The sequence below is a fragment of the Carlito syrichta genome, unplaced genomic scaffold, assembly GCF_000164805.1.
Source record: "Carlito syrichta isolate Samal-C Ts95f unplaced genomic scaffold, Tarsius_syrichta-2.0.1 Scaffold315561, whole genome shotgun sequence".
NCBI lineage: Eukaryota > Metazoa > Chordata > Mammalia > Primates > Tarsiidae > Carlito > Carlito syrichta.
Window position 1 is genome coordinate 1,370,552 of NW_007259657.1, and position 27,718 is coordinate 1,398,269.

The 27,718-nt window shown below is 38.7% G+C and overlaps 2 protein-coding genes across 3 annotated transcripts in view; one reads left to right on the forward strand and one right to left on the reverse strand.

The window, feature by feature from the left end:
• CP (ceruloplasmin) overlaps window positions 1-21,239 on the forward strand; it is a 66,370-nt gene extending 45,131 nt beyond the window's left edge. Inside the window, exons 15-20 of the mRNA XM_021706408.1 lie at window positions 467-573; window positions 1,723-1,939; window positions 3,011-3,150; window positions 5,318-5,480; window positions 16,440-16,544; window positions 21,052-21,239. Of these exons, the coding sequence (XP_021562083.1) occupies window positions 467-573; window positions 1,723-1,939; window positions 3,011-3,150; window positions 5,318-5,480; window positions 16,440-16,531 (719 nt within the window). The 3' untranslated portion in view covers window positions 16,532-16,544; window positions 21,052-21,239. The remainder of the gene's footprint in view (window positions 1-466; window positions 574-1,722; window positions 1,940-3,010; window positions 3,151-5,317; window positions 5,481-16,439; window positions 16,545-21,051) is intronic.
• Window positions 10,285-27,718, reverse strand: part of HPS3 (HPS3, biogenesis of lysosomal organelles complex 2 subunit 1) — a 48,180-nt gene continuing 30,746 nt past the window's right edge. Inside the window, exons 9-16 of one of the 2 annotated variants that reach the window (XM_008072966.2) lie at window positions 25,884-26,064; window positions 23,780-24,013; window positions 22,110-22,295; window positions 21,049-21,237; window positions 19,979-20,086; window positions 15,239-15,445; window positions 14,739-14,829; window positions 10,285-10,512 (exon numbers count right to left, since the gene is read on the reverse strand). In XM_008072966.2, coding sequence (XP_008071157.1) covers window positions 10,385-10,512; window positions 14,739-14,829; window positions 15,239-15,445; window positions 19,979-20,086; window positions 21,049-21,237; window positions 22,110-22,295; window positions 23,780-24,013; window positions 25,884-26,064 — 1,324 coding nt within the window. In that variant the 3' untranslated portion in view covers window positions 10,285-10,384. The remainder of the gene's footprint in view (window positions 10,513-14,738; window positions 14,830-15,238; window positions 15,446-19,978; window positions 20,087-21,048; window positions 21,238-22,109; window positions 22,296-23,779; window positions 24,014-25,883; window positions 26,065-27,718) is intronic. The other variant, XM_008072965.1, reaches the window with a different exon arrangement.

A 27,718-nucleotide genomic window follows, 5' to 3' on the forward strand; every position in this document is an offset into this window, starting at 1 on the left:
CGTGGTGGCTCACGCCAGTAATCCCAGCATTTTGGGAGGTGGAGGCGAGAGGATTGCTTGAGCCCAGGAGTTTGAGGCCAGCCTGGGCAACTTGAGACTTCATCTCCACAATAAATTTAAAAATTAGCCGGGTGTGGTGGTATATGCCTGTGGTTCCAGCTACTTAGGAGGCTGAAGCAGGATTGCCTGAGCCCAGCAGGTCAAGACTACAATGGCGGTGAACATGCCACTGCACTCCAGCTTAGGTGACAGTGAAACTCTGACTCAAAAAAAAAAAAAAAAAAGTAAGTGCCTGAAAAGAATTTTGAGTACCACATTTTAAAAAATAAATTACCCTGAAATTTCCAGTTCCTACATCAATGGTTATCAAGGTTGTGTGTAAAATATATATATATATACATATATATATATGTATGTATATTAGAAACTAAATACAACCAGATACATTAACACTTGATTAATTTAGGTGAAACTCACACTTACATATGGAAAATCCCAGAAAGATCTGGAGCTGGAAAAGAGGATTCTGCTTGTATTCCATGGGCTTATTATTCAACTGTGGATCCAGTTAAGGTAAAATTTAAATCATTTATGTTTTGTGTCCATTCCCAAAATAGACACAACAACTGAAGGAAAATGAGGTTAGCATTATCCTGTGGTCCAATTCTACGTTAAAATCCCAGGAAAATATGCCACTTTGCAATCTACTTTAGCAAATGTGCCGCTGCCTATGACACAGAAGACAAAAACCTAAAATGATACATCTCAAAGGTCTTTCAAGAGCATATTAGGGAACTATCACAATTGGACATAGAATAGTAGCATATTTGCATATTAGACCAATCATCCTGGTGGAGTAAAGGAAGCCTTGGAGGGGGAAGAGAGTGGAGACTGGTTGGTCTTTGTAGAAGTTAATGCAAATTCCAAGGACCCCAACTATGAGGAAGGAGATAAATGGATTGAGTTCTAAGTAGGTGGGTGAATTCCTGGGGTGAACCATGGGGAGGTAGGAGCTTGACAATGTAGAGATCTGGCATGAACAAATGAGTAGATCAGGTCTGTGTGGTGTTATTACAACATTTCATTCATCTCTGGATTTTTAGGGACTGGCATAGTGCGTGGCTCATACTCAAGAGTTCATAGCTTACGGAATAAACAAACACTGTTCATCTGGGTTTTTTTTTTAATTGCTGCTCGTTAGCTGAGCCAGTTTTTGCATCTGCACACATCTCTGTTATCTTGGCATCACCCACATGACCTACCTACTACTCAGCATTGTTCCAATGTAACTACTTAAGTGAAAAGTTACTAGGCCGGGCACGGTGGCTCATGCCTATAATCCCAGCACTGTGGGAGACTGAGGTGAGAGAACTGCCTGAGCTCACGGGTTCGAGACCAACCTGGGCAACTTGGTGAGACCTCATCTCTACAATAAATCAAAAAATTAGCTGGGCATGTGGCACGTGCCTATAGTTCCAGCTCCTTGGAAGGCTGAGGCGGAAGGATCGCTTGAGCCCAGCAGGTCGAGGCTGCAGTGGCCATGAGCGTGCCACAGCACTCCAGCCTGGGCGATGGAGTGGGACTCTGACTCAAAAAAAAGAAAAGAAAAATTACTAACTGTCAGCCCTTCCAGAACTCCTTAGGCCATGGGCAAGGAGGTCTCACTTCTCTGAAATCCTGACTGACATCACAAGGGTGGCTGAAGCTTTTGCTCATTTCCAGGACCTCTACAGTGGATTGATTGGCCCGCTAATTGTTTGTCGAAGAAGTTACATCAAAGTTTTCAAGCCCCAAAAGACAGTGGAATTCTTCCTTCTGTTTCTAGTTTTTGATGAGAATGAATCTTGGTACTTAGATGACAACATCAAAACATACTCAGATCACCCTGAGAAAGTAAACAAAGACAGTGATGAATTCCAAGAGAGCAATAAAATGCACGGTATGGTCATTATTCTGAAGCCATTTTCTCCTTTTTTAACCTCCTTCTTCTTTCCAGTGAAACTGCTTTGGAGACTATTTGTTTCATTTTAAAATAAATCATTTTTGCCTCACTTTGCATGGGAAGTAGAATTTTGTTCACAATAAAAGAGGGACTTTGTTCAAGATCCTTTGTTAACTTCTCTCCCAACTATAAAATAGTTCCTTTTTAAATAAATACATGATTAGGATTAAGGGTTTTGATGCAAAGTGACAAGAAAAGCAGTGTGTGACATTGTTGACCTTAAAGTACCCATTTGCCCTATTCATAGTGAAATAAGTCTTGTTCAATAAAAATGCTCTGGTGTAGTCAATCACTCCAGTAATCCTAGTACTTTGGGAGGCAGAGACAAGAGGATTGCCTGTGCTCAGAGGTTTGAGACCAGCCTGGGCAACTTGGCAAGGCCTCATCTCTACAATAAGTTAAAAAATTAGCCCAGCATGATGGTGCATGCCTGTAATTCCAGCTACTTGAGTGACTGAAATGGAAGGATGGCCTGAGTCCAGTAAGTTTGAGACTGCAGTAGCTGTGATCGCACTACTGCACTCCAACTTGGGTGACAGAGTGAGACTCTGATCCAAAAAAAATTTTTAAGTAAAATGTAAAAATTAAAAATTAAACAAAATAGGCCAGGTGCGGTGGCTCAGCCTGTAATCCCAGCACTTTGGAAGGCCGAGACGAGAGGATTGCCTGAGCCCAGGGATTTGAGACCAGCCTGGGCAACTTGGTGAGACCTCATCTCTACAATAAATCACAACAAAAATTAGCCGGGCGTGGTAGCGCATGCCTATGGTTCCAGTTACTTGGAAGACTGAGGCAGAAGGATTGCCTAAGCCCAGCAGGTCAAGGCTGCAGTGGCCGTGAGCGTGCCACTGCACTCCAGCCTGGGCGACGGAGTGAGACTCCAACTAAAAAAAAAAAATACCAACATAAAACAGATCCCTTATATTAACCTAAAATCATATTTTCTGTGAAACAGCCTTTGGTTTAAGATATTCTGAAAAGTAATATGAAATCCTGTGCTTTCCCCAGCTATTAATGGAAGAATGTTTGGAAATCTAAAAGGCCTCACAATGCACATGGGAGATGAAGTCAATTGGTATCTGCTGGGAATGGGCAATGAAATAGACTTGCACACTGTACATTTTCATGGCCACAGCTTCCGATATAAGGTAAGAGCCGCCCATGGCAGTTACTCTTGCTCTATTTGAAACATTTTTTAATACAAATGAAGAAAATATTTCCTCAGAGAGATTTATAAAAAAATTGAAAGTTGCAAAGAGTACAGTTGGCCTTCCATATCTGTGAGTTCTCCATCTGTAATTCAACCAACCATGGATTGAAAATATTCACGAAACAGTAACCCTTTTGGGTCCCGACCTCCCACTGTGAGAGCTTTTCTGTCCTCTCAATAAATCCTGCTTTAAAAAAGAAAAGAAAATATTCAGGGGAAAAAAAAAACTACAAAGTTCCAAATATACAAAACTTGAATTTGCTGCACTGAGTACTATATTGAATCCATACAAATAAAGTGGCATGGAGGCATTGTGTCAGATAAGTAATCTAGAGATGATTTAAAGTATCCAAGAAGATGTGCACAGATTATATGCAAATACCATACCATTTTATAAAAAGACCTGAGCTTCCCTGGAGTTTGGTATCCTGGGTGGGGGTGCAGGAATCCCCACATATTCTAATCATGACTATATAGAGTAGCGGTCCCCAACCTTTTTGGCATCAGGGACTGGCTCTGTGGAAGACAATTCTTCCATGCACAAGGGCAGGGGGAGGGAGATCATCAGGCATTAGATTCACATAAGGAGTTTGCAACCTAGATTCTTCGCATGCTCATAGTAGTATCCATGCTCCTATGAGAAGCTAATGCTGCGGCTGATCTGACAAGAGGTAGAGTTCAGCTCACCCACTGCTCACTTCCTTCTGGGCCACCCAGTTCCTAACAGGCCACAAGCCGGTCCCCACCTGGGAGTTGGGGACCCCTGGTACAGGGCACATCCATTTCAATAGGCATACCAGCCTTTGACTACATCTTGGGTTCCTCTTTGAATCTGCACTTTTTACTTAATTTTTGTGACATTCTGCTCACATTCCTGAGTGCAACATTTGAGTGGAATTGCTAGCAGACAGGGTGGGAGTGTTCATAGAATGATGGATCAGAGAGACCAGTACAAGACTTTTGTGTAATCTTTGCCCTGCCTGTTCTAAGTTATGTATTTTTAAATGGCTTGAGGTAAGCAAGAGAAGCCATGATTAAGATTAAGGCTTTTGGTGCAAAGTGACTAGAAAAGCAGTAAGTGACATTATTGACCTTAAAGTATCCATTTCCCCCATTTGTGGTGAAATAAGTCCTATTATTAGGTGACAAGAAACTAACTGGTGGTCCATAGGTCTCAATCCTACTTCTATCCCTAACCCAGTGCTGATTTCAGTAAAAGCCAATGGCCCTTCTGGAAATGCTTTCTTCTTGACTTTCTGTTAATGCAGAAAATACAAAAGTTAACAAAAAGCACACTTGCAGAAAGCCTGTTTCATTATCTACATTTTGTTTTACATAGATATAGTATATTCCTAGAGGACTCTGAACTGCCCCTGGTTTTTGGCTTCTCCATTGCCTCCTCTTCCGCTCCCTTTTTTACCATCCTTGCCCTAAAGTTTCACAGGCAAGTTAGTCTGGGACAGGTGCAGCCTAAAGTGAGGTTTGGGTTGAAATGGAGCCACAGCTAAGCTCCTTTGTGTAGCTCAAATGCTCTGACAAATGGCAACCCAGAGTCAGAGTGCAGGAGGCTGCCAGTGGCCTGATCGAAAAATTCACTCTTCACATCTTCTTTCCTCACAGCCATTGATGGCCTACTGTGAAGGGTTTAGGAACACAAGGACCGGCCGGGCTCGGTGGCTCAGCCTGTAATCCCAGCACTTTGGGAGGCCGAGGTGAGTGGATTGCCTGAGCCTGCGGGTTCGAGACCCGCCTGGGCAACTTGGCGAGACCTCATCTCTACAATAAAAATTTAAAAAATTAGCTGAGCGTGGTAGCGTGCGCCTGTAGTTCCAGCTACTTGGAAGGCTGAGGCAGAAGGATCGCCGGAGCCCAGCAGGTCGAGGCTGCGGTGGCCGGGAGTGGCCACTGCACTCCAGTCTGGGTGACAGTGAGACTCCAACTTAAAAAAAAAAAAAGGAATACAAGGACCATATATCTTACTGTTTGTATTAAACACAGAAATGGGCAGGGACTCCTTTTCCTTTTAGACGATTTACCCTGAGCTGCCCAATGATTGAGTAAACTCCCACATATAACATTATGTATTCATCATTTTTCTAATTAAGCACAGGGGTGTTTTAAGTTCTGATGTCTTTGACATATTCCCGGGGACATACCAAACCCTAGAAATGTTTCCAAGAATTCCTGGAATCTGGCTACTCCACTGCCATGTGACCGACCACATTCATGCTGGAATGGAAACGACTTACACCATCCTACCAAATAAAGGCGAGTATCCAGTTGGTCACTCTAGAATACAATTTAAGATGCACTACTTTGCCTAAATACTTCCCCCAATATGAAGCATTTGTGAATCTGCTGCCCTGATTTCTTCCTTCTCTACCTCCAAACAGGAATTTTTACTGCTGTGTGGGATACTGCTTGTTTTCTTACAGTCAGTACTTGAAACAGTACCAGCAGTTTCTAAGTTAATGTAAATCGACACCAATTTGGTGCAGTATAATTATACCTAAAGTTGATGTAAGGGAGTAGCTATTTGTGTTCATTATCGACGGAGAAACAAGCCATGACTTAGGAAAGACATGTTTAGAATTTCTTTCTTAACAGAAAACATTAACTTTTTCCTAGGTGGTACCTCATACATAAGAGAAGCCCAAGACAACTCCAAATAATATAATCTTAGTCAGGGAGAGCACTGTCTGTGCTTCCTGGGAAAGGGGAGATATTTACTAATGATTTTTGGTGAAAGACACGGAAGGAAACAAAATGTAAATGCCCTGCTCCCCGACCCCTGCAGTTACTGCCCCTCCCCACATAGATATGTGTGCTTGTGCATCACATACACACAATGCAGAAAAACAGTATTTTTGTGGACACACACCAACAAAACATATAAAGAGTGAAATTCCTTCATGGTGAGTGCAGACTGGTCTTTCCTGGGTCTTTTGAGTTGAGAATTGTTGGAAATGAAAAATGGCAAACCCAACAGAGGGAAATTATGTACAGAAAAGAACTCTATGTGTTTCCTCCTTGAAATGGAGAAAAAAGGGTAACATAAAAGTGGAAGAAAATATACAAATAATTTCAAGATTAAAAATCACCAAAAGATTAACAAACGAAAAGTTTTAACTTCTGCTTCTGGGTCTTCACAAACACCTTGTTTCAGGAAAAAGTACTCTTGCTAAGACTTTTTGTCATTACAGAGTGGTTACTGATAACCCCAGAACACCAAAGACTCGAACAGGCACATACACCACTGGGTTTAATGTCAGTAACTTGAATGAGATGAAAGAGCCCATCATGATGAGAAAGAGAACTTGAGTGTTTAGAGAACACTAGCTTGCATGTAAACCACTCAAAAGGATGGTCTTGCTCAGAAAAATAACCGAGAGGGGAGGGAACACTGATGCATTTGAAGAACTTATATACAACCGCCTGGCAGGCAGGGGGCGCCACAATAGGCGGATCCCAGGCTAGAGTGCAGCGGCATGATCATGGCTCGCCAGTCTCAACCTTCTGGGTTCTGGCGATCCTTCTGCCTCAGCCTCCTGAGTAGTTGGGCCTATAGGCATGCACCACCACACCTGGCTAACTTTTTTTCTGTAGGGACGAGACCTCGCTATGTTGCCCAGGCTGGTCTTGAACAACTGGCCTCAAGCAATCCTTTTATCTTGGCCTCCTAAAGTGCCAGGACTACAGATGTGAACCACCGCACTTAGCCCGGGAGATTGTTTTTAAAGTTGTAGGGAAAACCACTGCACAAATAGCAAACATAGAGGAAAACACACTAGAAAAAAAATTAAAGAGCAATTTGACTTTTACAAGAAGAAAAGGTAGTGTATAGGACTGAAAGAAGCATAACAAATAGAAGACAATTTGAATTATACACAGAAAAATGGGGAGACACATTTATCAATCTGAATTTTCTTTAAATAAAAATCTGATAAAGTTTTGGGCAAGTTTACATTAATGTTGAGTCTTGGAAAAATTTCTGCCTACCATGACACAGAAAAGAGAACACATGAGGTCCAAATGGAATTTTTCAATATTTTGTATCAGAAGAAAATTGTCTTCACAAAGAAAAAATAATAATTAGAAAATAATTACATACTTAACATAATAAGGCTTCATTTCCTCTACCAGAAGCAGCAGAGGAAGACTTCCTATGACAAACGTAAAGGTGCTTTTTTGGACTGGGACATTCCTCTGACAGTCACATAACCTTTTGGATATAGCTTGCTTAACTTGAAGTTCCTTCTATTCTGTATTTCTAGAAAAGTACCCGACTCTAAGTACCCAACTCTAACTCAAGTACTCTGCTTGGTGAATACCTAACAACATATTAATTCTATGAAGATGCAGTTTTAAAAGTATTTTTAGACATCATTTCAGATCCTTATATACCCTTCATTCAGATTCTCCAAATGTTAACATTTTATCACATTGGCTTTTCATCCTATCTTCCTTCTCTGCCCACATATACTCATAGACACACATGTATATGTATATATACCATTATTTCCTTAAAACAAGAATATTCTTATACACGGCCACAGTACAATTATCAAAATAAAAAAATTAACAATGACTAAAAACTAAAGATCTTTTTCAAATTTCACCCATTATCCTAATCATATTCTTTATATAAAAACAAAAGGTCAGGCACGGTGGCTCACGCCTGTAATCCCAGCACTTTGGGAGGTGGAGGTGAGAAGACTGTCTGAGTCCAGGGGTTCAAGATTAGCCTGGGCAACTTGGCGAGACCTCATCTCTATAGTAAACCAAAAAATCAGCCAGGCATGGTGGTGTGTGCCTGAAGTTCCAGCTACTTGGAAGGCTGAGGTGGAAGGATTACTTGAACCCAAGAGTTAGAGGCTAAAATGACCTGGAAGCATACCACTGCATGTCAGCTTGGTGAAAGAGTGAGACTCTAACTCCAAAAAAACCAAACCAAAAACCACAACAAAAAAAAACCCAAATCCCTGATCATGTGTTGCATCTTGGCCTGTCTTTTAACTCTTTACTCCGGACAGTTTCTTGGTCTCCTTTGTCTTTTACAACTTTTGCTTTTTTTAAACGAAAACTACAGAGAGAAGTCACTTTGTAGAATGCTGTTCAAGTTGAGTTTTTCTAATGTTTCCCCATGATTAGATTCAGGCTATGCATTTTTGGCAAGATTATCATGGAATGATGTTGTTTTTCTTAGCACACCATGTCAGAAGGCATAAGATTGTGATTTGTTTCATTACTGGTTAACATGGAGCATTTGGTTAAGGTGGTATCTGCTAGGTTTCTCAGCTGTAAAGTTATTTTTCCCTTTATCATTAATGAGGTTCTTAAAGGGAAGAAAGTAATTTTTCTTTAAATGGGCAGTACTGGAAATGAGATTTCTAAACATACGAAAAGTAGAAAAATATAAGTGAATAAAAAATAATTAGAGTCATATTTTAAAAACTCAGAATACATTTAAAACACCATTTACTAATTATTTTAACAATATAATATATACTATTTTTAACAATGGTCTTAAAATTTCTTTTTCTATAGAGACCAAGTCTGGCTGAAAGAAATAAATTGGTGATAAATGGAAAAAAAAAAGGAAAGACCGATCATTTGTAACAATATATGTGAAAGTGTTGAGTAGAATGTTTACTTTGGAATGATGATAAATATTAAAAAAGACAAAAACATAAAACTTGATGCATTTGTGGGAGAAACTGTTATCTGGTCGCAGATGAAAAGATCAACAATTATGATACATGATTGACACTTGTATAGTAGGTAACAGAATTGATTCATACAGGCCACTCACACCATCACCATTAGGGTTTCATAAAGTTGCATTAAAAAAAGAGACCCATCACCAAATGGGTTCTCCTGCATGGTCTCAGAGAACCACTGTTAAAGCTCATGGAGATGTTTCCAATCATTGCCTTCCCATCAATCCATCTCACATGTTGCTGACATCATTCCTAATACTGAGTGGGCATGCAGGCAGGGTACAAGGTATGGAGGAAGAAAATAAAAGTAATATTAATGCCAATCTGAGTTTGTGAACCCTAGAAGAAATGGTCGAAAGAATGTTATCTGGAACTGAAGAAACAATGTTATCTGGAACTGAGAAACAATGCTACAGATTAAGCCCTGGTCAGGATAAAAATAGCCACCAGGAGAAAAGCTTCAAAATACAGATGTGGCAGACTCCAGGTGAACAGAATTTTTGCTCAGTCTCAATTGGATTCAAAGGGAACTATCAATGAGCTGTACTTGGATTCAAAATTCTTTAACAAGAGGATAAGAAAGTAGACACAGTTGTGAATATAATGATATACTTATTGTCATATACACTATAGCTAGAAGAGCAACAGTACATATCAACAAAAATGGAAAGAAGGCTTTGGCTGAAAAAACATGCATTCAACAAATCATATTAATAGCCAGACAAGAAGAAAGTTTTCTTTGTAAACATCTACTTCAATTGATTCAAAAGAAAACACAGCATGAGTTGTTTTTTGTTTGTTTTAATTTATTTAATAGAGATGAGATCCCACCATGTCACCCAGGCTGCTCTTAACTCCTAGCCTCAAGTGATCGTCCCACCTCAGCCTCCCAAAACGCCAGATTATAGGTGTGAGCTACCATGCCCAGTCAAGTTTTCTTAAAGTGACAAAAAAATAAGGTTTGAATTTTTTTTTTCTGTGGCAAAACACGAGCATCTTTCTCAAAGAAAAACTTTAAAAACAGATCCAACAGAGAAATCTGGAAAAACCAAGAAGATAAAATGCCAGACCACTTAGAGTGACATGCTTTCAGCATAGTTGCAAAATGTTTCTTTAAGGTATTCCTAGGATGAAAAAGATTGTCATGTCTCTAACAAGAGTGAATTGATGTTGCTTGGAATAAGTCTTCACCTTTAAAGATATATGGCTTCTTTGAGAAATTCTTATGTCTTCAAGATTTTCTTACATTCTGAACAATAAATGGATTCAGGTCATAAATTAAGAAACTAACAGTTACCCCTATATGGTAAGGTAAACAGCCTGAAAGCATCTGCATACATACAAACATACATATATATAAAATGAAAAATCTTTTACATTTATTTTTATTTGGCATTCAGTTTTTAGATGTTCAGTATCAAATACCATTATGGTATTTTTCAAATAATACCTTCAAGTCAACGATTTCTTTCGACTGCAGTAAAGAAGATAAGGCAAGAAAAATGCTGCAGTGCCATCTTCTGGGAGAACATTCAAGAAATCCTTCAGTTCTAGCTCCACAGCAATAATTGATAGTGTTTCTGTTTATAGGAAGGAATATGTGAGTTAGAACTGAAAGTCTGTCTTTCTCCTTATTCTCTTCTTAAGCTAGTTCAGGTAACAATGTTTTAACTATAATGAAAAAAACATGAGTCTCTTAAATCCACAGACTACTGTAAGGTTTTAACAACTTATTTATCCTTTCTAGAATCCTTTGGAGATTACGTTATATTAGCCCCATACAATTTGGATTTATTATTTCATTGCTAAATTAACATATTCTTTTTCAATAGATTCCTACCAATTGCTAAAGGAAAGAACAATCATTTGAATACTGTTTTTAATGGCAGGACTATACTGAAGCTAATTTATAAAGATTGTTTGCTAGGACAGGAAATGCCATTAATTGTTGGACAACATTTTCTTAAATCAGTTCCCATTATAAGATTCTCATGTTATTATATTAATAAGCACAAATCTGTTTTCATAACTATTTACCTTTTTTTCCAAACTACAAAGTAATATGCTCTAGTGAATATTTTCAATATTAAGTAATTTATCACACCTTTTTGTATAGGTAACTATGCAACTTTATGATTCTATTGCTTCTTAATAAATACATGCTGTCTTTTCCTAAGAAGAGAAGGATGAACTTAAGAACAATGTTCCCAATAAACATCTATGCAGTCTCATGGCTATATCCACATGTCAGTGTCATTCCCTGTGTGAGCCTCACACGCCCACCACTTACTCTATTTGTGGAGTAAGTGAAATATAAAATCTATCCAAAGCCATCTGTCCAATATTCAGCAACCTAAGTCATCCTTTACACAAAGGAACAGCCTGCCCTTGTCGCTAAATAGCTAATGAATAGAGCAGCAGAGGCTCCTGGAGAAGATCCCTAGCTCTAGAATCAAACAGACTGGGGGAAGGATCTGACCTCTTCTACCTGCATGTCAGTGACTTTAAGCAAATTACTTAACCTCTCAAGTCCTAGGTTCCTCATCTATCATGCAGTGGTACAGTCTAGTGACTTCCAGAGCTCCTGAGAATTAAAATGCAATGACTGCACATCTGACATAAAAAAGGACCTTAATAAACAGCTACTACTAACAAGTTTGCAAAACCTACATGAAAAACATAAACTGCTGATATGTTGTCCTATCAAACCAGTTTACTTACCTAAATGTGGAGCCTATAAGTAGTATCTTACATACAAAAAAATCAAGCTGGGTTCTAGTGTAGAGTAGTTATGGAGCCAGAAGAATCCCACCACCACCCAATTCTCTTCTTCTCTCAACCAAAGCGGGGCTGATACAGGAATAACTCCAAGAACAAGGTCAATATCTTAAACCCACAGAGTTCTTTTAAGATGGATATTGTACTTTTGTATTTAACTTCTCATTTAAGTCCTTCAAGAATCCTTTGGAATTTTTATTTATTTAATCCAAGTCCATTCCAAAGCAGATCTACTAGTGGGTACTATGCTTGATTTAGAGTTGAGGAAAATTGAGGACAAGAAAAGGTTAAAATGACTTGCTCAACTTCACTTACCAGCCACCCAAATCTGTAAGTTATGCAGGAATGATTGACCTTAATGTAAACCTGTATGCTTAAAATCCTCCAGCATATCTGGAAAATATTCGTCAAAGGTTAAAAATACGTATTTCTGGCTGGTGGAATTTTAAATCTTTTAAAAAATTCTATTTTTGTAATTTACTACAGTACTAGAATTAAAAAAAATAAGCACAGTTCAGTATTACAAAAACAGTAACAAATAAAGTAAAAATTAAAACAAGCCAGTCAGCACTATGATCCTATTATCCTATATAATCCTATAATACCAGCACTTTGGGAGGCCAAGGTGAGAGGATTGCCTGAGCCCTCAGGTTCGAGACCTGCCTGGGCAACTTGACGAGACCTCAGATTTGCAAAAAAAAAACCCCAAAATTAGCCGGGCATGGTGGCATATGGCTGTAGTTCCAGCTACTTGGAAGGCTGAGGTAGAAGGATCGTCTGAGTCCAGCAGGTCGAGGCTGCAGTGGCAGTGAGCATGCCACTACACTCCAGCCCGGGTGACAGTGTGAGACTCCAACTCAAAAAAGCAAACAAACAAACAAAACAAGCCAGCCAGGCATGGTGACTCACACCTATAATCCCAGCACTTTGGGAAGCTGAGGTGCCAACTTGCCACTTGAGGCCAGGAGCTTGAGACCAGCCTGGGCAGCATAGCGAGACCATATCTCTACAAAAAATTTTTTAAAATTTAGCTGGGTGTGGTTATGCACATCTGTAGGTCTAGCTGCTCAGGAGGTGATGCAGGAGAGGCACTTGAACCCAGGAGTTGGAGGCTGTAGTAAGCCATGATTGTACCACTGCACTCTAGCCTGGGTGACAGAGTGAGACCCTAACTCAAATAAACAAGTCATCCACGAACCCCAGTTTCAACGGCTCTGATTTAGTGCAGTGATTCTCAAGCAGGACAATCTTGTCTCCCAGGGGACATCTGTCAACGTCTGGAGACATTTTTGCTTGTCATAACTGGAGCGGTACTACTGGCCTCTAGTGAGTAGAAGCCAGGGATGTCCTTTTCACATCCTAAATACACAGGGGAAACCTCCCCACACGTGGACAATAATGTGATTCAAAATGTCCACCATGCCAAGGTTGAAGAACGTTGCAGAAGAGAGATAAAAAATCCAAGCTCCTAAGCATGTAAGTCCCCGAGCTCCATCTTCAACTTTACCCTCTTTCAATTTTGCCTAACATTCAACTCCACAGTCAATTCTGAACATCTTGTTAGTTCCTGGCAGGACATGAAAGAACTGGCTTGCTCCAAGCCACCCAGTGCATGCTAGAACTCAGGTCTACTTCCCCAGACTCCACTGCTGGGCTCTTCTAGGTGTACTACAGATGCCAAGAAAAAGGCCTCCTATGAAATGGACCTAACATTCTTCAGAGGTTTTCCCTTCCACTCAATAAATATCACAGACGCTTCCTATGGGAGATGCACATTGCTGGTGAGAAGGTGCAACATGAAAAACCAATAAAACAGTAGGTCAACTCTTGAGCTATCACAGTCTAATAAAGGTCACTCATACATGGCACATAGTACCATTAGCCATACATGTGCATACATTAGGCACACGTGTGTGTGCACACAGATATATTTAGAAGATAGAGAAAATTGCAACATTTGGAGAAATGATTATGGGTAAGTTAGGGATACAGAGTGTGAGGAGGTGGATCAGAAAAGGATGAAAAAAAAGGCTTTTGACTAAGATGATGTTTCTGAGGTGTAAACGTGGGATTATCTGCACTGGAAAGTGCTCCAGCAATATATATTCAGTGATAAATTATGTAAAGAATTTGATGCGAGTGGGGCAAAGCAATCAAACACTTGACATTTCCATTTTCTAGAAACCAAAAGCACTCAGGAGATGGACAGGACAGAGTATAAAGTTGCCTTCTCCAATTCCCAATTACAAACATTAAATGGGGATCTTCAGAAAAATTTCTCCAGTGGCCACTGACTCTGCCTAACATGTTAAAAATCAACTATCTTGGCTGGAAAACACAATTCCAACACTGTCAATTTCTAATATTTTATATGCACTGCAATCAATATATCCATACCCTTTGCCATCGGGCCAATAATTAGTAATATTAAAGTACAACAGTATAGAAATTGATAATTACATATCTAACAAGATTTATATATGACTATGAATTATGAAAACTGAAACAATAACTACTGTTGCTGTAAAATCCTGTACTATTTAGGGATACTCAATTTAGAGATACTTTTAAATCCTTGAGTAACATGTTAGTAGTCAATACTTGCTTATAATTATGTTTAATAATAATAACTTCAACTACCTACATGAAGTAAATTAAGTATCTGGTCATTAATAAAACATGTTTCCAGGTAAAGGCTTAGAGTGTCAATAAGTAAATATAATATAATTACTTTAATGGCTACTCAAATTTTTAAAACCCTGAAGTTGCCAGTTTCTATGACTGTGACACTCTGTTAAGTGGCTGGAGAGGTTATCTTAAAAGAACATCAGCTCTGTGACCAGAAGAGAGAAATGAATAGCAAATGTGAAGGGTATATAAACACTGAACATAAGCTCTCCAGATGATTCTATAAGGTCCTCTTCACCTTACAAAAATCTCATTTAAAAAAATAGAGCAATCAAACCTTCAGCAAATATAAAACTGAAGATTCTTATTTTTATAATCAAGCAAAAAAAGATCATTCTACCTTTTAACGATGACAGATATAGTTGATATTTCTCTCCACCACATCTTATTTTCTGACAAAGTTCAGGCAGTAGTATTTTCCACCATAGAGCCTATCTTAGAAAAAAAAAATACAATTTAGTTTGATGCTTCTCTTATATAGCAAAAAAGGAAGAAAGGAAGGAAAACAAGTACTAACATCTAAGACTCTTCTAATTTCTAAACTAAAGACAATATGGCACAGAAAATATTTTTCCATCATGTATTTCCCAAATCTTCAGGTAATCACCTACTTTATCTCCAAAAGAGATTTTTAATATGATAACATATCACTACCATACATTTTAATAGCATTTAACTACACTCAAAACACATAACACATTAAACATACATTTTCATTGGCCTCACAAATCCCTGTGAGGTTGAACAAGGCTAAATTGTCCCCATTTTGCAAGAAAGGCAATGAAATTAACAAACCTGATTACCAATGAACAAGACTAAACACATATCTGGAAAGCATACCCGGTTCTCTTCTTTCAGTTCGTGATGAGCATATGGAATAACTGCCTCCGGGCATCTCTCTAATAGTATGTCTATGCACTGTTCATACTCTTTCAAGCGCGTACGACACAGAACATGGACACTGAGGCCAGCAACAGTGTCTTCTGAGAGTGGTTCCAAGAACGGAATAACGGAAGCTATGTCAAATGAAGGACCACATATAAGAGACTATGAATAGAAAAGTGAAATGTTATGGAATGAGGCACCCAAAAAACTAAAACACAACATATAGAATTCACTTTGTAACAAAGACTAAATCTCACTTGTCAAAAAGAAAAAGAAGAATGCAATTTTAGATCACATGCAGATGGTCTTTATAGAATAAGTCTAAGTAGATTGAAGTATTAAATAACCCTGAAGCCATCTCTAGTTTAAAGATCTGTTTAGTAGAAACCAATTATTTAAAAAAATAACGTGATTTTATTTGCTTTGGATGAACTGAAAATGAAAACTAATGGGACATCTTTAGGACTCTATCTGAAGGAAATAAGAACAGATGGGCAAAGATTTATGTCTAATGATGTTCACCACAAGAGTATTCACAATATTGGAAAAGTAGAAGTAATCTAAATGTTCAAAAATAAGGGATGAGCAAAAAAAAATTATGGTACATTCATATGATGAAATACATTACAACCAATAAAACTATGTTGATGAGAAAATGTTCATGATAAAATGAGTTAAAAACTTCATAAAAATTATATTCAGAGCATGACCAGTTTTGTAAAACCCACACAGATATATGCACATGCAGAAATACCTTTGGAAGAGCAATGAAATTTGAAACACAGATTAGCTTACTAGATGAGAGGCCAAAGCTCACTTTTTGTTTCCTTTTCACACTTCCCTATATTGTCCAAATTTTCTATAATAAGCATGCATTACATATACAACCAAAAAATGAAATTTAACATTTAAGAAAACTAAATGATTATTTAGAACTAATCATTTGTACCAATACCACCCTGCCACAAGATGAATGACAGGAAGCAGGTATTATTTCAGTATTCAGAACTATACCAATATTTTATTTCTAAGCAATTAAACTACATATACTACTTTTGATTCTACCACCAAAATAATCTCCATTTTCCCTTTCTCCAGGAAAAAGATGAGATGGTCATGTCTTGATTTTCTTGTCCCTGTATCCTTTTTGCTACAGCATCTTCTCAGACACATGGAGGGATATGGAACGTGGTCTATCCACTCACAGTCAGCGTGATTATTTTATTCCAAATATCTACAAAGGAATGACTAGGAAAATAAGGTTGGTCCCTTTTCTTCCTACCAGTTTAAATTATTCACCTGGATAATTTCCTGACAATAAGATGGCAAAATGAAATAAGGTGATAATTTCCCACTCAAAGGACCTCCCAACATGGAAAAACACATAGATTATTTCTATATTTAGCTCTTGATTAATCAGGATAATGGGTGGGGTAGGAAGGGGCAGAGCAGGGCTACCACACCAGTTGAAATGAAACTAGTCAAAACTTGGTACAAAGTAGATTATCCATGAGCTTTTACTTAGTTTTATCTGCGTCATCAAGAAGTCTACAACTGGGCATGGTGGCTCACACCTGTGATCCCAGCACTTTGGGAAGTGAAGGTGAGAGGACTGATTGTGCCCAGGTGGGCAACTTGGTAAGACCTCGTGTCTCTACAATAAATAAAAAAAAACAAAAAAAAAATTAGCTGGGTGTGGTGGTGCATGCCTATAGTTCCAGTTACTTGGAAGGCTGAAGTGGAAAGATCACCTGAACGCAGCAGTTCGAGGCTGCAGTGGCTGTGAGCGTGTGACTGCACTCCAGCCTGGGCAACAGAGTGAGACTCCGACCCAAAAAAAACCAAACAAACAAAAATCTATCAACCATTCACAATGTATGGGCCTTAATTGGATCCTGGTTCAAATAAAACTGAAAAAAAAAAAAAGTTTAAAAATAAGTAAAATAGCTAAGCAATACTAAACAAACACATAAATCACTGGATAAAAAATGGTCCAAAGGCTATTGCTATTCTTTAAATACTGCTAATGTTGTCTGCTCCTTAGCAGAGTGCTCCTTTTGTAATTTCAATATTGAAAATGGAGTCCTCTCCATCCTCAAAGCAAGCACTATTTATTCCTTTCTTTGATCCAGATCAATCATTCTCAGCCCTGACTCTGCAGGGTTGCAGTCCACAAACTTCTCTGTCTTCCTCACCTAGACAGCTGTGGGTTTAAGGAAAGATGGCTAGCAAGGAGGTGGGAGAAGGGGAACCATGACAATCTTCCCAAAGGGCAGGACATTTATTCATTACTGTGTCATTCCTAGTAGCAGTTTTTTGACCTGTAGATGATTTACATATTGTTTTCATTTTAATTATTGCACAAATATTCTAGTAATTGAGGGCAATAAACAGAATCATATCAAATCTATGTTGGACAGTGGATACAGAAGAGTCATACAATGTTGAAAAAGCTCTCCAGGTAACTCTGAACCTCCCCATTCTTCTAGGTGAAAACCATTCAGATTTTATTCTTTCTCAATGATTATTATTTTCTTAATGACTAAGACTATTTGGCCCACAGAAATCTAAAAAAGAACTGTGTTTAAGGAAAAGATTTATAAAAGTTTAGGCAGACTACGTTTCTCTCTTTTAATAGCAAAGATTCCCAAAATGAATGTACACTTTTAAAATCCTTTGAAATAAATTTTAAAAGCTCACTGAATTATACTTTTTCAAGCAGTGATTTAAACTATGTTTGGGCCAGGTGCAATGACTCATTTCTGTAATCTCAGCATTTAGGGAGGCTGAGGCATGAGGAATGCCTGAGCTCAGGAGTTCAAGACCATCCTGGGCAACATGGTGAGACCTCGTTTCTACAGAAAATTTTAAAAAGTTAGCCTGGTATGGTGGCATGTGCTTGTAGTACTAGCTACTTGGGAGGTTGAGGTGGAAGGATCGCCTAAGCCTAGGAGGTAAAGGCTGCAGTGAGCTGTGATCATACCACTGTAGTCCAGCCCAGGTGACAGAGTGAGACCCCCATTAAAATATGAATATAAACACACACACATACACACACACACACGTCTTGAAGATTTTTCAGGGGAATTTAATAGCACTTACTATAATCATAATTTTAAATATGTAATCAGTTTGTATCTTCTGAGAGGGCAAGGCCCTGCCTGTCTTATTTGATGCTATCACATCCAGGGCACATTCTCAAGCAATAGTCGCAAAAGAAAGAAATCTGAGGCTAGGCCCTCAGAAGCCTCTGCTTCACAAGAGTACTAGACACCAGAGATAAGAATCATCTTTGGTGATTTTTTTAAGAAGCATATAAATAACTCCGTCCCTAGGGACAATATGGTCCTGCCTGGAGGCTGAGTCTAAGCAATACGGCCTCTTGAGCTTCCCCCCAACCCTTATTCCCAATCTGACATTCTGGTTTTGTAAGCTATAACTACACTTACAGCAGTTCCCACAGTGTCAGCAGGCACTGCAAACTCAAAAGTCTAACGGGGCCAAAGAAATGATGAAGACGCATGAAGGCAGTTGGGATAAAGAAAATGGGCACTGAGACACACAGCATCTGGATCAGAATGACACGAGGATGAGAATATTGGAGACAGAACAGCAGGAGCACTGCCCAAGGAGGAGCAGTGGATCAGCCCCAACCCTCAGGCATTGGAAGCAATGAGGGCCTAGGGATACATGCTTGTTGAGTTTTTAAAAGTAACTTCAAACTCAGAACTCTTAATTTTTATATGTTGTTAGTTACACTGGAAAGACCAAACAAAACCAATGAGGGAATTCTATTTGGTCCTTGGACCACTGAACTACATTAAATAAAATCATATGCACATGTAGCTCAGCCTGATTCAAGTCAAATGTGGATTTTATTTCTCATTGCCAGTCAAAACATTGATGCAGTCAGCATTCTTATAGGATGATCTACATTCTCTAATCACTTCCCTCTTATTTATTTTATTTATTTTTTTTGAGTTGGAGTCTCACTGTCGCCCAGACTGGAGTGCAGTGGCTGCTCCCGGCCACCACAGCCTTGATCTGCTGGGCTCCGGCGATCCTTCCTCCTCAGCCTTCCGAGTAGCCGGAATTACAGGCGTGCGCTACCACACCTGGTTAATTTTTTGATTGATTGTAGAGATGAGGTCTCACCTGCCCAGGTGGGTCTCGAACCCGCGGGCTTAGGCAATCCACTCACCTCAGCCTCCCAAAGGCGCGGGATTACAGGCTGAGCCACCGAGCCCGGCCTTCCCTCTTATTTTTAAAAAATTATTTTCAGGAGCTGGACTAACTGACTACCCTGACCTGTCCTTGTAAGACAGATTGTAATGACTGGCTTGGGTTAGAAAACTAAAATGTTTAAGCCAACACACAAAAAAGAATTATATCAATAAAAACACCACTAAACATCTGCCATACTTTCACAAAGTGTGAAACACCAGGTGTTTTAAAGCACATCCTGAAAATGTGATTTAGCGAACTCTTATCTACCAGCCACTCAGCTGCCTAACCCAGCAGTTTCAGATAGAGGCATGATTTCCCTCCAAAACTCCTGAGTATGCCTAACTATGGATTTCGTCCCTCCAAGTTACACATTCTAGACTAACAGGACACCTGAGGTCTTACCAAATTTAAATCTTATATTATACTGGAATATGCAAATTCATAAGAAAAAAAGGCACTTTTATTTACCTGCAATTTTGAAAGGTCGTCTCGATAATTTTTATCAGCTAAGGAATCAGATGATATTAAGACATGAACCCATGGATAGATCAAGCCATAATGACTACAGGCATTTATCTACAACATAAAAGAGTTTATCATAAATAAAATATAACCAAAAAAAACTTGCTTCTTCCATTTCACAAAGAGCAAGTCATCACTAATCCTCTGCCATGTTACAGAACCAGGTACTCTTTCCTGGGACAGGGAAGGAAAGTTTTTTAGAAAATGTTTCAGCTTTGTTGTTTCTGCACTATATAATCTATACTAAATATTTCTTTATATTATAAAATTTAAATATTCCAAAGAGGTACTTTCTAGCAAAAACAAACAAATAACAATGAAAAAAAAACCACCCAATACTGCTTTGAAGCTTTTACTTTAAAAGAGTTTATAATAATATTAATAATTTTCATTTATACTACTTTCTTTGGGAGACAAAATATCCTCTACAAGTTCTCAAGACAATTCCCATGAAGCCCTTCTTATTCAAGAAGCTGGTGACTTTTCCAGTTAATCCGTGTTAGCCATGGCCTCCATGAAAGGCAACTGGGCTGGAAGAAAAGGGAGTCTGAAGGGTAGCAGTTGTTAGGGCTGCCTCAAGTGCTACAGAGCGGCTCTTGTGTGCAGCTGATGGGAAATGGGCTGAGTAAGGAACTCTTCCTCCAAGTTTTCTGCAGTTCCTCTCTCACCAGGGAGGTCTGTAGAGGTCTCTTCTCTTGTTCTCAGCGGTTCTCCGCTGAGAAAGTACAGACATAGTAACATTCTAGAAAAAGTCCCTTCCCCCCTCTGCTTTGACTTACTGCAAATAAGTGTGTGACATTAATAAAAGTAGGAGACATTCTTTAGAATAGGAAATTATTTAAAATGTGGGCAGCTTCAGTCATACACAAATGTTAAATGTATTTTTAACTCCTGCCTAAATAAAATATCCGGTATAAGAAAACTAGGTCTAATTTTAAGTCATTAGAAATAAAAAAGTATGTCATTGTTATGGGCAATGTGTGAGTTTAATTTAAGGTATTCTTCCACCATCTTACCAGGTCCTCTGACGTCCGCAATGGTGTAGTGTCCGGAGGCTGCCTCTTAGACAATCTCCTAATGTACTGCGATGTGAGCTTACAGAAGAGCTCCTGAATTACCATGTCCGGGAGACATGCCATGAGTTGAGCTTCCCAGAAATCTACCAGGAGCTGAGGAACCGTACCTTCATCCTTACCACAGAGCACCTTGAAAACAGTGGAAGGAGACTTTATGTTTCAGATAAATATAGCACTGAAAAAGTTACAGTGGGGCTGAATTCCACACTATCATGTGGGTAAATAATAACTTACCAGCTGGGCACAGTGGCTCATGCTTGTAATTCCATCACTTTGGGAGGTGGAGGTGGAGGATTGCCTGAGTCCAGGGGTTTGAAACCAGCCTGGGCAACTTGGTGAGACCTCATCTTTATAATAAATCAAGTCAGCCAGGTGTGGTGGTACGCACCTGTGGTTCCAGCTACTTGGAAGGCTGAGGCAAAAGGATCACCCGAGCCCAGCATGTGGAGGCTGCAGTGGCTGTGAATGTGCGCACTGCACTCCAGTCAGTGTGATAGAGTGAGACTTCCACTCAAAAAATAACAAAAAAAAATAAAAATAATAATAATTATTTACCAAGCAATTGCACCATGGCAAAAGCAAACTTAGACATTTTTAACAGGACATAGATTCTAGTTGTATGAACAGTTTATCCACCTGTATTCTTTTAACTTGTACTTTTATCTTATAAAATGATTATGTATCTGCTTTTTCAAAAAAATAAATGAAAAACTCACTTCTCTTATTCTGCTCCTCCATTTCCACCAATTTTATCAGGTCATCCAGAAAAACTACATCTTCTTTTTCTGAAAACAAAGACCTTAAAAATATTTTTTCATTTATTTATTTGTTTATCTGGTTTTAGAGATATTTGTTTATTTGTTTAAGGTCTCACTATGTTGCCCAGGCTGGTCTTGAACTCCTGGGCTCAAGCATTCTTCTCACCTCAGCCTTCCAAAGTGCTGGAATTACAGGCATGAGTTATTGAACTTGGCCAAAACTACATTTTCAAAGTGACAAACCTTGAAGAAGGAATCTGCTTCTTCAATTCCAATTTTATCATTCTTCTGCAAGCCCAGGACTGAAGCCACAAGCAATCCAGGCTGAGTCTCCTTCAAGTGAATTGCAAGCTCAGTTGGAACAATCTGTCCCTTCTCCCGTTGAATCAATAGCCGAGGTTCCAGAATGAAGCCACATACCAACTTCATCTTCAGATAAAAATGAAATTTAGAAACAAAATATATGTTATTATATATATATGTTGTTTTTGTTTAGAAACAAAAAACAATGTTGTCCACCTGGGAAATATAGAATTTGCTAGTACACTCATGATTAATAATTTAATATATTAATAATTTGCTTTTATTATAATTTTTAACTAGAAAGACTATATTTTACCTGAATAAGGACATCATTAACTGTCTTACAGAAGTTATTAATATTTAACTAGATATAAAGACATCCTATTTTTGTACAGAGCTTTATATGGAGGTCTACTTGATCTGAAAATACAATCAATCCTCTGTATCCATGGCTTCTGCATTCACGGATTCAACCAACTGCAAATAAAAAATATTCAGGAAAAAAAAAAACCCTGTATCTGTACTGAACATGTACAGACTTTTCCCCTGTCACTCCCCAAATAACATAGCATAACAAGCACTTACATTGTATTAGGTATAAGTAATCTAGAGATGACTAAAGTATATGGGAGAATACGCATAGTTATCTGCCAATACTATGCTATTTTACATAAGGGACTTGAGCTTCTGTGGATTTTGGTATCTGCAGAAGGTCCTGGAACTAATTCCTCACAGATACTGAGCAATGACTATAATATATCTTATGTTTTTTTCAAAATTGTGGAAAGAAAATTCATTTTCTCACAATTCTGCTCTTTAAAACAGAAGACACCCTGATGCTGACTTGCTTTCCTCATTATAACAAAACACGTCATTGTACAGCGATAAAGCATTTATCCTCTTCTAGTTATATTGTGGGCATCTGGCCATAGTCAGGCAACAAAAACAAAAGTGCAGGAGCACAGTTTTTGAAGTCCTGCTGTCCGGTTCAATTCTGGCTCTACCATTCACCAGCTATGGGATCCTGAGAAGTTATTTAGCTTCTCTGTGTCTGAGTGCCCTCATCTATATAAGCATCTATCTTGTACATTACTGTAAGAAGACAAGGGGTTTAGAACAGGCCTGGGATATAATGAATGTTCAATTACCATTCTCTTATTTTCTTTCCCTAAATTATCAACACATATTTGGTCATGGCTCTAAATGGACATGACCATTTCCAAGGGAAAGACCTCTCTTTGACACACCATTCAAATGCCCAATCCTCCAAAAAGTCATCTGCGATTTTCCTAAGGAGGGGCTATTTCTACAACTACTAGACTCTTAATGCCCATGGTTTATATCCCGCCTGCTGTCCTTAAATACACATCATTCTGTTCTTTTGGACACTCACAGTCTTTGGATACCCACTGCTACCATTTATCAGTCTTATTTCTTTTTCATTTGCTAGATCCAAAGTCTCACTTGGATCACTTTCCTTCTACTACTAATTCTGTTTTCTATTAAGACTAAGAAAATATGAGCTAGAAAGAAGCCAGAAGAAAGCTAAACACCTCAGGACTATTGGGTTCTGTTTCAGCCTGTTGTTAACACCAGGCAGGGCACCATACCTCTGAATGGCTTTTCATTTCATTTCTGTGCATGTCAAGATCTCCCATTTTTAAAGCCACTGCTGCTTTGGTCAATGTCACTAACACTGATGAAAACCCAGAGTTATCCAGTTTTCTTAGATAGCTCATGGCAGTCACAGGATTAATATTCTTCATAGAAGGACTACAGAGAATATGGGGCAGTTGCTTCGGCTCAGCCACATGAAACATTTGAACCACTTTTGCTGCTAATTCCTTTGGTGAGAACAAACAAGGAATAAAAGGTCAGCCAGCCAGAAGAAAGCAACAAAATCAGCAAAACACAGATGTAAAAAAAAAAAAAAAATACACACACACACACACACACACACACACAGAGAGACCCCCCAAAAACTGGAATTATCTTTTGGAAGGTGGGTCCCTTGTAGTACAGGCTTCCCCCATTAGGTAAGTGTTCTAGGAACACATTGGCATCAGTGTACCAGCTAGAGGTACTTTGTGGAAGAAAAGAGGCTGCTTTGCGGAAGAAATGTCCCAAGTAGTGGCAAACAGGTGACAGGTTCTTTAACCAGGACAACACACTTGCCCAACCACGTTTTTGTTTTTTGACCAAAAACAGCATAATCCCGTGCCCCACCCTCCCTATTCAACCCATCGGACCCTGAACGACTGCTTTTTGTTTCCTAGGATGAAACAAGTCCTCAAAGGGAAATGTTTTGCTGGTGTGGAAGAGGTGAAACAAAAAAACAGCAGAAGCACTAAAAGTCATCAAAATGATGAGTTCAAAAACTGTTCTGAGTAGGGGAAAAAGTGTTTTGATTGGTGTACTGCATCAGACAGAGAGTACTTTAAAGGTGACTAAAGTTTAAACATATAAGAATACACAATTTTTTAATAAATAAATTTTGGTTTCTGGGGTTTCCCCTCATGTATATACACACACACACACACACACACACACACACATACACACACATCTGGTTTTCTGGGGTTTCCCCTCATGTACACACACACACACACACACACACACACACCTGAGATACAAATATTGCAACTGAGATAAAATTATACTATGTTCTGATTTTAAAATGACAGAATTGATGCTGATACATGGGAGACCTGAGATGCCCTGATCTCTTTGCTGAGTTATAATGAAGAAAAAGCAGTGAAAATAGGTGCCAGATTATGACCAGCATTTCTAATTTTAACAGAAGTTTGGAAGAAAAAAATAAATATTTGATAAAATTACACTTAAAAGTCTGTCAAAAAAACTACAATTTAATTCAAAATACAACCAATGAAGTAATTTACATGAGAAAATTTCATTTCTCTGAAAATCTTAAAAATCATTTGGTACCCCAATTTCCAACTTGGCATATTTGCACTCAGTTATGTTTAAAACACATGAGGGGCCGGGCTTGGAGGCTCACCCTGTAATTCCGCGCTTTGAGAGGCTGAGGTGAGTGGATTGCCTGAGTCTGTGGGTTCAATACCCACCTGGGCAACTTGGCGAGACCTCATCTCTACAATAAATCAAAAAATTAGCCAGGCGTGGTAGCGCGCACCTGTAGTTCCAGGTACTTGGAAGGCTGAGCAGAAGGCTCGCCGGAGCCCAGCAGGTCGAGACTGCGGTGGCCGGGAGCGACCACTGCACTCCAGTCTGGGCGACAGAGTGAGACTCCAACTCAAAAAAAGAAAAAAAAAAACAAAACCACAAGAGGGGCTAAAAACAATCCTTACTAATGTCTTAATGTCACTGGGCCGGGGTATGTAAGAGAAGTTTTGAACACTTGAAGAGAAGGTTGTGGGGAGGACTGCAGATGAGAAGGAAGGCAAGGCCATACTCTGAGTCACTCTTCTAAAGACATGCTTCTGTCCCTGGACAGGTCACTCAACCATGACAGAGCATATCTCCCTGCCTGTATAATGAGAAAGTATGCGATGACTCATGAGTTCTCATCCAAGTTATAATTCTATCCTCATGAATGAAGAAAAGGGTACATTACTTTTTTAGAGAAAGGAGAAATCAAAGAAGAAAAACATTTGGGATTTGACTTCTAAACAGTATTACATAAACTAAAAAGTTAAAAATATTAGATATCACTAAATAGAAAACTATATTCACTTCACTTAATTCTTCATCCAGGTTTTCATAGAGTGAATGATTAATATAAAAGATCAATCCCCTTTCGTATTTCTGTGATCCATCCTCTACTGTCCAGTCCATGCGGGCCAAAACTTCAGCCATGGACAAACCAGACATCTTATAGTACGGCAGGGTGAGGTGGGAATGTTGGGTGTCAAGCCTAAAGGGAAGGAAACAAAAAAATCCAAATGGCATCTTTAAGTCTAGATATCTAACATATTCAATAATAAAATAGCTTTTTACTTTCCAGAAAACATAAATCTCAAAATACTTTTCTACTGCCTTTAACAATTAGAACAAACTCCTGAGTTGTATTTTACAGCATCATTTTAATGGTTTCTTTTTGCCTGCTCCTCAAAAAATAGAAAAACAAAATTCATTAAGTGAATTTTAATATTCATGATGTGGCTCTAAAATAATGGTAGGTAAGTCTATTTTATTAATTTATAATCATCACATGGGTCAAGTAAGTCTCGGAAAACAATCAGATATTTAAAAAATTATAATCATCATTCTCAAAACTAAAAACACTATTCATCCTAGTTTCCCTTTCTGACATCATAAAAACACTGACTACTAAGATTAAAATCATAGACTGCCTCGCTGGCACTCTCCTTTAAGTTAACAGATAATAAACTAATAATAAAACTGTCAGGAATTTCAACTCATCATGAGCCTTTCAAGACCTGAAAAAACTTCAAAATCCTAAATTAAGTAGTGGGAAACTCATAAACTTGAGACTTATTGCTCATCTAGTAAAACATGACTCCCTGAAAGCAGGAAATGGCCGGGCGCGGTAGCTCAAGCCTGTAATCCCAGCATTTTGGGAAGCAAGAGGATTGCCTGAGCCCAGGGATTCGAGACCAGACTGGGTAACTTGGCAAGACCTCGTCTCTACAAATAAATCAAAAAAATTAGCCGAGCATGGTAGCGTGCACCTGTAGTTTCAGCTACTTGGAAGGCTGAGGTGGAAGGATCACCTGAGCCCAGTAGGTTGAGGCTGTGGTGGCCACGAGCATGCCATGCCCTCCAGCCTAGGCGACATAGATTCCAACTTAAAAAAAAAAAAAAGAAAGAAAGCAGGAAATGGGTCACATTCAATGTTCTATCTTTAAGCCTAGCACAGAACCTGACACGCAGTATGTGTTCAGTAAATGCTTGTGGAAGAAGTGATTAAGTTTATCACCTCCCCTTGTAATTTGTCTCAGTGATCTTGATTTTTGCAATTTAATAAATTTAAATGATGAAGGTTGAGATACAAAGGAGAGATTTTTTTTTTTTTGTCAAGTGAAGGGAGACGGTGTCAGGTTAATGTCTTAAAAACGATTGTCTCCCTGAACAAAGGAGTTAAGGAGATTATATAGAGTCTTAGGAAATTATTATTTATTTTACAAATTATTGCCCAGGTTATGTGTAGTCTTTTTACATTAAGTTTATAAATTATTGTTTTGGCAATGTGTTGTTCATGTAGTTTTTTATTTGAAACGTATCTGGTGGTCTTTAGGGCTAGTGCCAGGCAGTGTTAGGAAACTGTTTCACTGGTTATTTTTCCTCTCCCCATTGGCATGGGTGACTGGCCTGGTTGATAAGGTCAGTCTTGTAATTAAGTTTCAAGGTGTAAACAGAAGAAGGGAACAGGTGCATTTTCAGGGCAAAGAGAGGGGAAGGAAAGAAAGAAAAAAAAACAGGAAAGTGTATAATTTAAACTTAAGCGGTGGGTGTGTTTAGCGTGAGCAAGGTCTTATTATATAAATTACTTGTGGAAAAAAAGAAGTATTTTCCCTTGTGTTTGTGGATATATTTTAGGAAAGCAG